This window comes from Syngnathoides biaculeatus, chromosome 16 (assembly GCF_019802595.1).
Source record: "Syngnathoides biaculeatus isolate LvHL_M chromosome 16, ASM1980259v1, whole genome shotgun sequence".
In the NCBI taxonomy this organism is placed as follows: domain Eukaryota; kingdom Metazoa; phylum Chordata; class Actinopteri; order Syngnathiformes; family Syngnathidae; genus Syngnathoides; species Syngnathoides biaculeatus.
Genome location: NC_084655.1, coordinates 23,809,783 through 23,822,101, shown reverse-complemented (window position 1 = coordinate 23,822,101; position 12,319 = coordinate 23,809,783). Strand labels below are relative to the sequence as shown.

The 12,319-nt window shown below is 48.4% G+C and overlaps 1 protein-coding gene across 5 annotated transcripts in view; it reads right to left on the bottom strand.

The window, feature by feature from the left end:
* Positions 1 to 12,319, bottom strand: part of LOC133514256 (mitochondrial import inner membrane translocase subunit TIM16-like) — a 92,270-nt gene that overhangs the window by 64,430 nt on the left and 15,521 nt on the right. For all 5 annotated transcript variants that reach the window (XM_061845791.1, XM_061845790.1, XM_061845788.1 and 2 more), the window contains exons 8-9: positions 4,934 to 5,017; positions 4,298 to 4,380 (exon numbers count right to left, since the gene is read on the bottom strand). In XM_061845791.1, coding sequence (XP_061701775.1) covers positions 4,298 to 4,380; positions 4,934 to 5,017 — 167 coding nt within the window. The remainder of the gene's footprint in view (positions 1 to 4,297; positions 4,381 to 4,933; positions 5,018 to 12,319) is intronic.

The window sequence follows — 12,319 nt, the reverse complement described above, 5'->3', positions numbered from 1 at the left end:
CAGTGAAGAGAGACAACAGATCGGAGGAAGAAAATGACGAGGTCTCAAGAGCGGGATGAAAAATGACTCGCGGTAGTCTGGATTTGTGGCATTTGGGGAGTTTGAGACATTTGATCTTCTAGGTCACATCAAATGTGGTCATATTAGCCTTCCGAGGTTCCTCGAGAGGGTGTTTCTTTAAAAAAAGGGGTTTTGGGACGTTGCCTTTTTTTTTCCTGGTCAAACCTCGCCGTTGCTTCCAGCCCAAATGACTAACACATTGCGGACCTCCCGTTTGATCTGTCAGAACGCGGACTTCGGGTTCTTTGACACGTCTTCCAGTTGCAACGGATGAACTGCCGAGCGGGTGGCGACGTCCACCTGACGACTGTCATTTTTCTCCGACATTTACATACGTCGAAAGGGAAAGAAAGACGCGAGGTCCAAACATGGCGCGTTTGGAACTTTTTTGTAGTGTAGCTTTGCTTCGCCACGCCGCAGCTGCACCTAATCCCCACAGGAAAGCCTTCATCTGGGACTGATTTTCAGAGCGCCTGGGCCACGACGGAAGAAAGGGGCGAGTGTTCCCGGGCCTCTCCTCGATCCGTTTGATTAAAGGGGAGGGAGCCTGGCTAAATTACACCCGATGAGCGGGCCGCCCTGCACTCAGGCACGACCCCGCGAGGAAAAACACACCGAAATAGACGACACGGAGAAGGGGGTGTGCGTCGCACCTGGCGCGCGCCGCAAAAAAAATTAAGATCGGGCGTCTGTCAGCGCCGCTGGACTCAGAGGCCGGCCTCTTTGTATAACCTGTGGCAGGGTTGGGAAAACAAATGGACCGGTTCTCTCGACTGAGTCTGCGGCAGGTCAGGGCAATCCACAGTTAGCTGGAACATTACGTACGCTACACGTTTGCCGCCCATGGCAGTCATTGGTCTAACTCGCTTGTGGGCGCGTGACAATCGGACCGATTTTGCAGCTTTTGCTATTTTTATTGTTCTACCTTGTCGTTTGTTTTTTTTAAAAATGCAAAAATACATCATTTGTACTTGGCAGTTGAGGGGAACACTTATCGTAAAACCAAGTAACCCACACAGAGCGATACCGCTTACTGCGAGCTACAACTTCAAGACTTCCTTATATCCATCCATTTTCCTCGCCACTTATCCTCACGAGGGTCAGAGGGAGTGCTGGAGCCTATCCCGGCTGTCAACGGGCAGGAGGCAGGTGGCGTAACACCCTGAACTGGTTGCCAGCCAATCGCGGGGCACATAGAGACAAACAGCCTCTCACAATCACACCTTGGGGCAATTTAGAGTGTCCAATTAATGGACTTCCACTTATTTTTCGAAGGGATGTGAGAATCTCGCTGTGAATGTTCCGAACTCGCGTTTCAATGGCGGGGATCCGCTGAGCCAAATGATGCGTGGTTGGAGCTCAACTTTGCATAGCTGACACGTTGGACTTCTTCAGACAGAAAAACTGGTTGAAACGTCTGCTGGCTGCAGCTAAGTCGAGCTTCAGACATGATTTTGCAACAATCAACTGCACAGAACGGAAAGTCTTTGCTACTCAGCTGATCAATTCGTGATGATCTCCACTGTAGTGTGAACGTGTTAAACACATTTGCATACGCATACGTGGTATCTACTGTGTTCTCTTGGGTCCACAAGCGCCGTTTGTACTCCAGAACGCAACAGTTTTCAGCTCCGTATCCTTGCTGCCATTATTATTTCAACTCCATCTCCCTCCAAAATAACATTACCCCTTCATTATTCTGCATTTAAAATGATTCCAGCCACAGCCCATTTCGACTGGCTCGCGCGCCGAGCCTCTTGAAGTTTGCGGCCGTCCAAGCCAAACAGTCCTACTGAAATCTGTGGACGGGCGGCGCTAACGTGATGGAAGCCAGCTTGCCGCTCCAATTGCAGCCCGTGTTTACCGCAGCCCTTTTAATTAGGAACAGTCGGGGGACGACGACGACGACAAAATCCGTCTCTATGCGTACTTCGGGGCTTAAAAATGACACGGAGGAAATGATCCACTCTGTACGTTTGACTGCGACTCCCTCGGCTGGACACACACGCCACGGAACGGCACGGTTGAATTTCAGCGAGCGCAGAGATAAATGGAAACAAGGTCTCCCTTTTGACGGCCGCATTTTGTCAACACGTGCGCCGGGCCCAGGCAACGCTCGACGCACACAAAATTGCCCAGGAGAAAACCCGGCGCGATAACGCACCACTGACGAGAGCCGAAGCCCGAAAGGGAACCCGAGAACGAGGCGGTGCGGCGCGATGAATGAAGGCACGTCTTTAAAAACAAGCCGTGTAGGAGAGACAGCTCTTATGGAAATGATAATCGATAATGCCAGACATTCATAAATCCGAAGAGCTTACGAGATGTGACAGCGAGGCGGCAGCGTTGCTACCGTCGTCCGTTAAGGGGAGTAAGCACAGAGCACGTTTTGGGAATAATAAAGCATTTTCCACATCAACGCTTATCTTCATCGGGCCGGAGTCGACTTTGGGGAAAAAAGGTCATTGGAAGCAACGCAGGGGAAGTGTCGGCGCAGACCGGCCGCACGCTGGAAAGAACATTTTCGAGGGCTACGTGTAAAGATTCTCTTCAATGATTCAAATAACTGACTAAATATGAATTGATTATGATTCAGTGACAGTTTTTCAGAAAATAGGCAATAATCCTGATACAGGGAGTCCTCGTGTTAAGACGGTCTCGACCCGAGACGTTTCGACTTGACAACGCCTGTCCCCCGTCCGCCATTTTGTCTGGCTAATGCTTGTCCGTGTTTGTGCGCTCTTTGCATTTTTCGCCCTCCTTTTTAGACATTACGCCCCCAAAGAAGAAATCTGTGTCTTTTAGCAATGCTTCTGAAGCCAAAGGTAAATCCATGACCACGGAAACGGAGCTCAGGATCATGAAAAGATTGGAGAAAGGAGAGACACCAACACCACCGAGGCTTCAGTCGGTCGACCGCGCTGACAGTTCCTAAAGACAAAGCCCGTATTTGAGCGCATGTGAAGGCTTCCGTTCCTACGATGATCGCAAAACAAGGTTCTTTGATACTTGTCGAGATGGGGAGGACTGAGGACCAACCAGGTTCCTTGGCAATAGCTAAGCACAGCCTCCCCTTCTTCTTCTCCATCCACCTCTCAGCAGTCGTGCTAAGTACTGTACATCGTCTCGTTTATTTCAATGTATTTGTTTTTTTTTTTTTTATACAAAGTACTTTGATGTAAATTTTGACTTAAATGGTGGAATCCGACTTGAATTAAGTCGTTTTATTTGGATGAAAGAAAGATAATCAGTCGGCTCTATTATTGCAATAAATATACAGTAATTGTGAAAATTAACCATTGAGAGGTTGAAATTTGAAGCTAAGAAAAGTCTTTAAACCAAACTAACCCGTTATCAACTAACATAACGATCGATTATCTGTTGATTCGTCGTCACACCCGTAAACATTTGACGTGAGAACTTTTTATGTATTATTGTTTACTTCAACACTTGTGGAGGTATTTGCATTTTTTTTTTTCATGCGTGCGTCAATCATATCAAAAGCGTGTCACCCGAAAAGCGCCTTGAGATATGAGTGACCTGACTAACAAGTTTTGTTTTTTTTTTTTTTTGCCTCGCAGAAATTAGCGATACGGGAGTTGTTGTACGCTGGAAGTGAACTCAACTTATTTAACAACAAGCAAAGGTTTGGCAGTCAGTGATTCATTTGTCAAAAAAAAAGACCATCAAAAGTTTTTGGAAGGGGCCTCAATAGACTTGTCAATACCACAACGCCTGCTTGTGCTTGTTTTTATCTGCTGCTCTGTTTTGCTGATTTCACAGTAGTTGCTGTTGTATAATCAGAAGTGAGCATTTGGGCCCGCGGCGCTAAAAGTTTGCCGCTCGTTTCGACATTTTTCTCCGCGGTATCATTAAAATACACGACACGGCTCTATAAACGGAAACACTTTTACTCGAGAATTCCTCCGCCATCTGAATTCCCGGCCACATTCCCGCTTTCCGTCGGCCCTCCTTCGGAAAAATAAACGGAGCGGCTGCAGAAGCGAGAGGCGCTGAGGTGTCGACGAGCCCCGTCACGGCACTCAGAGGAACGCCACGAATGTGGCGCTACGGTGTCACAGCTATGGGGGGGGGGGGTCCCCCCACATCGGCGAGGGGGGTGGGGGGTGGGGGGTATTCACTCGCTAAATACAACGAAGACATTCAACAGCGAGTCGTCGTGACAGTGACTTAAGTGGAGGGACCGCATCGGGTCGCGCACTGGTGCGGTACTCACCCGCCGGAGGTGCCGAAGGTCTGGGAGCTCAAGGAGGAAGACAAGTTCCTGCTGTCCCAAAGCCTCACCTCACGGTTACGCATCTTCAAAAAACAACAAGAAGCCGTTTCAAAGAGGAGCGCTAGCACACATCAAGTTCCAAGGACATCATTCAGCGAGAATTCCTTTAACGTAGAACCGCATTTGATTTGGAAAATGGACAGATAGGCCAGATCTTTTGTAGTTTGAATGCAAATGTGAAAGTGGGATTTGGATTTTGGCCTGTTTTGCTGCCACTTCACCCCCACTGCTCAAATCAGTGATGGTGCTGTTTGAACTAACCCTAACATTTGACAGCATCATATGACGCGAGAGAAGGGGTGGCTGTGATCATGATTAAGGGCAACAGTTTCTAAATAAACTTCCACCATTGTGGTGGTATTTGGAAGGGCTCGCTCACAAACATTTCGACCACAAGGCCTCTCGTAATAAATTTCTCCTGCTTGTTCAATTTTACACTTGGTGACTTGAATATTTATATACATTCAAATTTGCTATGTTGAGAATCTATTTCATTTCAATCAATCGGCATAATGACTTTGAATTTGAGCCAGATGAAAATGTACGGAAAGAAAATGAGCAAAATTTCCTCCTTACCCTGTCAAAGCCCGTCGTCAGCAGAAAGTCGTCCTTGGCCCACAGAAGGCGAGAATCTTTGTTGTTCCGCAGGCAGTCGGCGCTCTGCGAGACAGACAACGCAAACAACCGCTTGATCTTGCCATTTTTCAAATGTTGACAGACGCTCGTCGCTGACTGACAGTTGCGCGAGGGGTTGAGATGCCACAGAGGCGCATCTGTTTGTCTGGACAGAACAGGACTTGTCCTGTGAAAGAAGATTTTTTTTTTTTTGGGATGTTCCAGACAAAAGTCACACTGGCTGGTTCTCAGCTTACATGACCAACATGTGACGTTGCGTCTGCGGGTCTTCGTTGTAGTGCGCGGTCTCGGCTGCTTTGTCAAAACAGCTCAGTCGTTTTGACGGGCGGTTTTCAAACACAATTGATGCACGTTGTAAGACGAGACGAGTCAAGAAAAAAAATACAACAGCGAGTGTCAAAACGAGGGAATGCAATGGCAGCGTCACACTGAGGAGACGACTGCATGGTGGAAGTCATGTGATGAACTGAAGACCAAACTGTCCGTAGGCGTGGTGGTGTCGCAAATATTTACTCCAATTTATTCATTTAAGAATATTGGTGAGACGACAAGTGTTTTTTTTTTTTTTTTGAAATCCGATTACGCAATATTCACGGTCCGGCCTGGCCACTTCAGTTGGCTGCTTGTATAAGTCACGTCGCGGCCGGAGTTGGCTGAGGTGGCCTGGGGCTCAGCGGCGAGTTTTACAGAAGATAAACGATTGGGTGAGATGGCCAATCAACCATCAATTCCACATCATAACTATTTGATGGAGGTGGAGCTCAACTTTCTGACAATACTTGAAAAGTCTCTTGGAAATCAGCAGACTTCATTCAACGAGGCTCCTGACGCATCCGTTGCTTTTTCATGATACGGTGACTATATTGTGAATCAATGGAATTTCCATTCAACACATGCACCAATGACCAGTGTCGTTATATGAATGACATCTGAGGGCGCAAGTGTGGCTGGGCATCAGGAGCTGATTAGCACTCGCGCTTGTATGGCGCACGGTTTTTACGACGCTAATAAAAGGCAGCACGAGAGGAAAAAATTGTGAAAAGAGCGAGAGCTGCCAAGCGGTCTGCCCGAAAACCAGCTACCGCTTTCTTGGCTAAGGCGGCACCGCGCCTTGCAATTGCCAAGGTTCGAGTCTTGCAAAAGCATCCAGCCTTCCTGTTTTCGACGGCGCTTGTCCTCATTAGGCTTGACAAGCAAAGAACCCAATCAGTTTTAATTCTAGTACTATTTTTTTTAGCGCTCCAACTTCAATTTGTGTCAATCAAACGTTTCCTTGTTTCTTGCCTGCAGTCTTCTTTCTGGTGTGCGTCTTCATGGAAGGCGCACCCGAACGCAACAGAAGTACTTGGGCAGAGGACAATGGTTTCCCTTGTGGTCCTCGGACTGCGTTCATCGGCCGCGCTGTCGGTTTCAAACTAGATTTACAGCGCTAAACAGAGACTTCAAGCTACCACGCGTGGCGAGGGCAAATTCTGCCTTGAGCTGCTCCCGCGCCTCCGTACGGTCGCCACAAACGGACTCTTGTGCTTTTGGTTTTGGGTGTGCTCCCAAAATATTAGCCAAGAGGCATTCGACAACATTTGACTTCTCATCTCTCACACCGGCACCTCAAAGTTCATTTCGCGCCGACAAGAGTTAACGATGAGTCCAATCTTGAATCACCCCCGAGATCATTTTTCAGCCTGGAGGCAGCCAGCCGCCGCGGCTCGTGCGAGAAAGCGATGTCACGTTCGCCTCGCTGAGCGAATGCAGCGACTCGGACGCAAAATGGTCCGCAGACCACCGGCCAAAATATCAGAAAAGGAAGTGGCAATGTTGAAGCACAGACGTAAAAACAAACAGGAAGGAGGATCTCTCCCCACTGAGGAGTCCATCATCAGGACTGCTGGTCCATTTCCTTGCAGGGACAGAAGAAGAGGCAGAGCTGGTGGGCGCACCAAACTAGGAACAAGATGAGCTTGGGCTATTTTTGTCCGCTCAAGGTCTGTCCAGCATCGGCTCGCGTTCAAAGACCAACGTGTGGTTATGCGTTGCACCAAAGGAACGCCGACGACCTTGAGTAAACCCGATTAATGAGCACGTGCGTCATCCCTTGTCCCATACAGAAAAAAAAGGCAGACATTTCTCATGATGCTCATTTGAAACGCGTTGCTAACCAAAACGGGAGCACCTCCCAAACCATACAAGCAGATGAATTCAAGAGTGACACCGACTGCAAATACTAAACGAGTACAAAATGGTTAACGGATGCAGAGTTGAGTGGCTGAGGAAAAAAAGCAGCACCGGCGGTCGTAAAGACTCAAAGGCATATTTGTATTACTCATATTTGTCAACTTGAACCCAACCGTTTACTGCCATTGACGAACATATTGAAGTATGTATTTCGAAAGGTAGCCGTGAGAGTGTCTCACCCGTCCGTCTTGTCTGTGAAATTCACATGTGTAAAACCACTGCTTGATTATGCAATAACTAACATGACCTGTAGATGCCAACGTTTCATCTAGATTCATATCTCAAAGCAAAGAACTGAAGCAGAAGTGCTAACCGCGAAACCACCATGCGGCCCTATTAACTATGGTGCACTTATTTTAAATTCATACATGATATAAAATCCAAATGTACATTAAAACAGAAAAAACAAAAAAACTGTAGAATTTTTACAGATGAGACTGTTTTGTATTCCAGAAGCCACCAGAAAGAAGCCGTGATGCATTTCTCTTTAAGCACGGGCTCCAAAAATCTTTTATTTGTTCGGCTCCACTGTGTGCAAAAGAAAATTCCCCCCAACGTGGGATGATAAAATTGAAGATACAAGAGCAGCATCGCGCAGGCCTCGGATGCTAACAGCTAAACCTCGAGCCGGGCTCGAAGGCCCCGGTGACGTTTCGGTGGCAGGGATGGCGGCCGGAGGACGCCGCATCTGGCTGGACCTTTGTGCGTGGAAACGTTCCCAGACGGTATCCATCCTATCGTCAAAAATCGAATCCTCATAATAGGAGAAGGGGGAGAAAAGAAAGGGAAGCTGAAGTCAGTTAGCGGTCCGGCCGATCAGCTCTTCACGGCTCGATTTGATGGCCGACGCACGCAAATGATCGCTCCATCTGTTTCCGTCATCTTCCCGCTTCGGCGTTTTGACTTCTGGCCATCCCGAAGGCAAAACCTGCATCTGTGTCACTCGCGGGGAATGTTGCTTCGCCCACCAGGATGAAGATCAGGTGTCTCGTCCGCACATCTGGGAGCAATCACAACACGTCTTCTTTTTTTTCTGTCCACGTAGTTGTGTGCGAGTTCGTGGGGGGTTGTGGGATGCTTGGCAGGAAAGGGGGATTCATTGGTGAGGGAAGAGCAAGTGCTTTCCCTCCAATTGTTACTTTGCTTTTCTCGCTCACGATACGAAATCGGGTTTTGCTTTTGATCCTTCTCCATCCATCCTTGTCAGAGCAACATTATTCAAATTCATCATAAAGTCAATATGGAATGAAAATATGTAACTCGAAATTGGGCACACCACCCTGATGATTTTGAATGATGGTCAAATATATCAGATGAAGCTTAAAAAGTGTGAAAAATCAAGCTGGACTCGGCCGTAATGGTTCCACACCGCAACAATGAGGCGCTCTAAAGAGGCCACACCCACTCTGATTTTTTTTTTGCTTTGGTCTCATTATTCCGTTGTCCACCTGTGACATGCTCAGACTCTCAGGTGACAATGAGGCACTCTAAAGAAAAACGCCATATTGTCATTATTGCCAACTGCATATGTTCACAGCAACTACAATAATAAACAGATAATACAGGTACACGCCAATATATTCAAATATGGTTGGTTTCAGTGCTCACACATTATATGAATTCATTCAACACTTGGGGAAGTACTTTTCAGACGGCAATTTTCTACATTATAATCATTTTAATTGCTTCTTGATTGTCCGTTACAATAAATTCAATTTTTAGGGTATAATAAATTTGGAGTTGGACACTGATTGACTCTTCGCAAGAAGCCTCTAACCCCCCCCCCCTTTTTTTTTTTTTTTTCTTGAATGTTTTGTTCCTTGTGTATCGTGACTACGGGGTCAACGGTAACAGCGGAGTCAGTTTACCGGTTTTCCAGCGGCAGACCCTTCAACCTGCTTCTCATTTCCTCTTCCCTATCCATCATTCCGCTCTTCTCATAATTTCCACCTCCTCCAATAACGAACTGTTCCCTCGAAGCTTTCATCGAGCCCAAAATCAGTCCCAGTCCTTTCATCCACGGCCAATTAGTCTTTGCGGTAGTCGCCGGGGCGTTCTTCTTCTTCTTCTCCTGTCCCCCGTCTTCACGGTCCATTAAAATGTGGTTTCGGCGTTACAGTCCGCAATCATGAATATCACAAGACACGCGCCTGGCAAAGGCGGGGGGGTGGGGGCACGTCCCCTTTATTCCGCTTTCATGTCAGTCACTCGTCCCCTCCCAAAAAGCGCCCAAAATTTCAGAAACCACGTATCTAGTATGCTAGCAGTACGTGCTGAACAAGCGCGCCTGTCGTTCCCTAAAATGTCGGCGTGAGGTCAGTAACTGGGCAGCGATCTGGGCAGTCATCTACGGGAATGACAACACGCCTCGGTCGGTTGCAGCTGTAACAGCATGAAAGTGAGAAGGCGCCTAACGACCTCACTACGCCGCTTCAATCCAGTCGGCTTCTGTTTTAACAACATTCTAAACGTAGAGAAACTTCTTTAATTCAGCCAGAGGGCTGTTAGTGGCATCAGGCTTCAAATTTGCCTTGTAGGCAGTCGGTTTTTCCCTCCTGCATCAGCAAATGAGCACAGCTGTAAAGCCGAGGCACAGCCAGGTCCGGCGTTCAAAAGCCGCTACCTCTCCGGGGGGTGACTGGCCCGACTCACAAGTTTAATATGGATCCCAGGCACAACGAAATCTCCAGAAAACAATTGATACACGTCTGCTTCTTTTCTGTACTCTTGATGAGAACATTTATTGGGTTGCTCGGTACTAGTGTCGGGCGTAACACCCAATTCGGTTGACGATCAGGTCTTGACGCAAAGGAAGCAACAAAACGGAGTGCACTACGGTGTGCAAGTGGTAAGCATATCTGGCACACAGTTCTGAGGTTCAGGGCTTGAACCACCCTTGCATGTTCTCTTGGTACTCTTGCGCAGGTTTTCTGACATCGCGACTGTAAATTGTACATCGAGGTGCATTTGAGTCTGAATTCTCGACAGTCCAGAGCGTACCCAACATTTTGGCCAACCAAATGCAGCTAAGTTAGGCTCCAGATCACCCACGACCACTTTCAACTAGTTTGTGGCCTGAACGCCAGGTAGACGTCAAGTCCACCTGTGGCACCAAAACAAGTCAGGGGAACGTCTTACTCTGCTCAATACGTCACCGGCAGGGAAAGTTGGGCATTCGGCATAGTCGGATGGGCCGGTCGCTCGAGTGAAAGGGAACGGTGCTGGTTTACCAAGGCTAGCGGGTTGGCAAACAGGCTAACGAAGATCCCGATGCATTAATTTTATTGTGTTGATGTTCTGGGGTGACACTTCGTTCGCTCAAGGTCCCTCTGAATTTCCATACGGGCCGTCATTCTTGAAGCATGGAGCGACATGGGTCGTGTGGCCACAGTTAAACATCCGGCAAGCCAACATGGAGTCCTCAGGGCCTGCGCTCACCCCCTCCCACGGGCCTGGAGGGACAACACATGGGAGCCGACTCCACTGCAACTGTGGGTGGGTGGACTGAAGGGAGCGCAGCGTGCCTCCTGGCAGAGGACGCTCTCCGAGACGACCGGCCAAGGTCTGAATCAGAACACTTATACGATGTTCCTGGTAATCATGTTCCAGGAACACTGGATTTTGGTCCAAAAGAAGCACTTGGGAGCCAGATGAGATCTGTATTGGATTTTTGATGATCTCTGGGGTTTTTTGATGGTTATTGCGGTGAAAGCATCCTCTGGAGACGTGGGCCAGTTCTTTACAGCTTAAACATCGGATCTGCCGGGTAATGACAGAGGAAGGAGCGACGCGGCTGACAACTGCAAGGGCGTTCCACACCTGGAGCTGATGAAAATCCACGTGCCAGACCAGCTCAGTACCCAAACAAAGACACGATTCTTTGGGTAGCTCTCTCAAACGGGGAGGGCGGACCACACTTAAACGTCCCCACGCTGTCGAATAGACCGCGGAGCCCCTCAGCCCGCTCGAGCTTATTTTGCAGAGCGGATAATAAAGTTGGCGGTCCGCACTCCCCTCCCTGCGACCGCATCGCAGGGGCGCCAGTTCTTCAAAGTTCGCCGCTGGCCTCGTGTGACTGACGATGACCGCGATGTGCGCGTCATCGGTCAGCCTGGAACACTCGAGCGCCTCGTCTAACCCTCACGAACGGCGTCGGGTTTTGCAAGCTGCGTTGACGATTTGCGCATTGCCCGTCATATTTCGCAATTGTCACGCAGTCCCGCTTGATTAACGAGCGCGTCGACATAACGCTAACAAGCGTTTCGATTTCCTGAAAGCGGGCGTGTTGCCTCACAGAAAACTCCCGACAAACTTCAGCGTTTGCGCGATGAGCACACTCGCAAGATCCCCCTCAAAAGTCAACTAATTAACGGTCGCCCGATTTATGGGGCAAAGGAAAAGGACGACAACGCCCGCTTCGAGGGCCTCTCACGTTTGTAACTCATTTCTTGTTACAGTTGGCCGCTTGTTTTGCAGAAGCGATCATATGAAAATGTACGTTTTTTTAGATTGATAATTATCCTACTTTGTAAAATCATTGCTGCTAATTATTGTGAGGAATTGTTATGAAGATGAGTGTCCGTATAAAACTTGTGACCCTCGCTTCAGCGCCCGCCACGGTGAGTTAGTCAGATGGGCGTTTTGATTCAACTTGGAATGAGCGAGACACAACCGTCTCCCCAAAACTGAGTAATTTAAATAGCTTACAACCACCGGATATTTATTTAATTGTCGTGTGTACTATTTGATGGAAAAATCCTAGCTGCAGTAGACCTGAGAAACGTTCTTAATGCCGCCGTTTGACACTGGCCAGTCTGCCATTCAGCGGCGTGGGCTCAGCTCACGGCCGATGAGCTCCTGCGGTGCCAGTTAGTGAGCTTCCCCAATCCGAAAAGTCAAGAACGCCGGAGAAACCAAGACATTAAGAACGCACTTGCCTCACCCCATACTTCATTTTTATTGATTGAGTGATGATTGCGCTCGAGGCGGCTCGACACCTCATCCCGCGGATCTGGCTGAGACCAGCCACTCTTCCCACTATTTCATTTCCCCCCTCGAGGTGCAACGTTTGGATAAGAATCACAGACCAAGCAC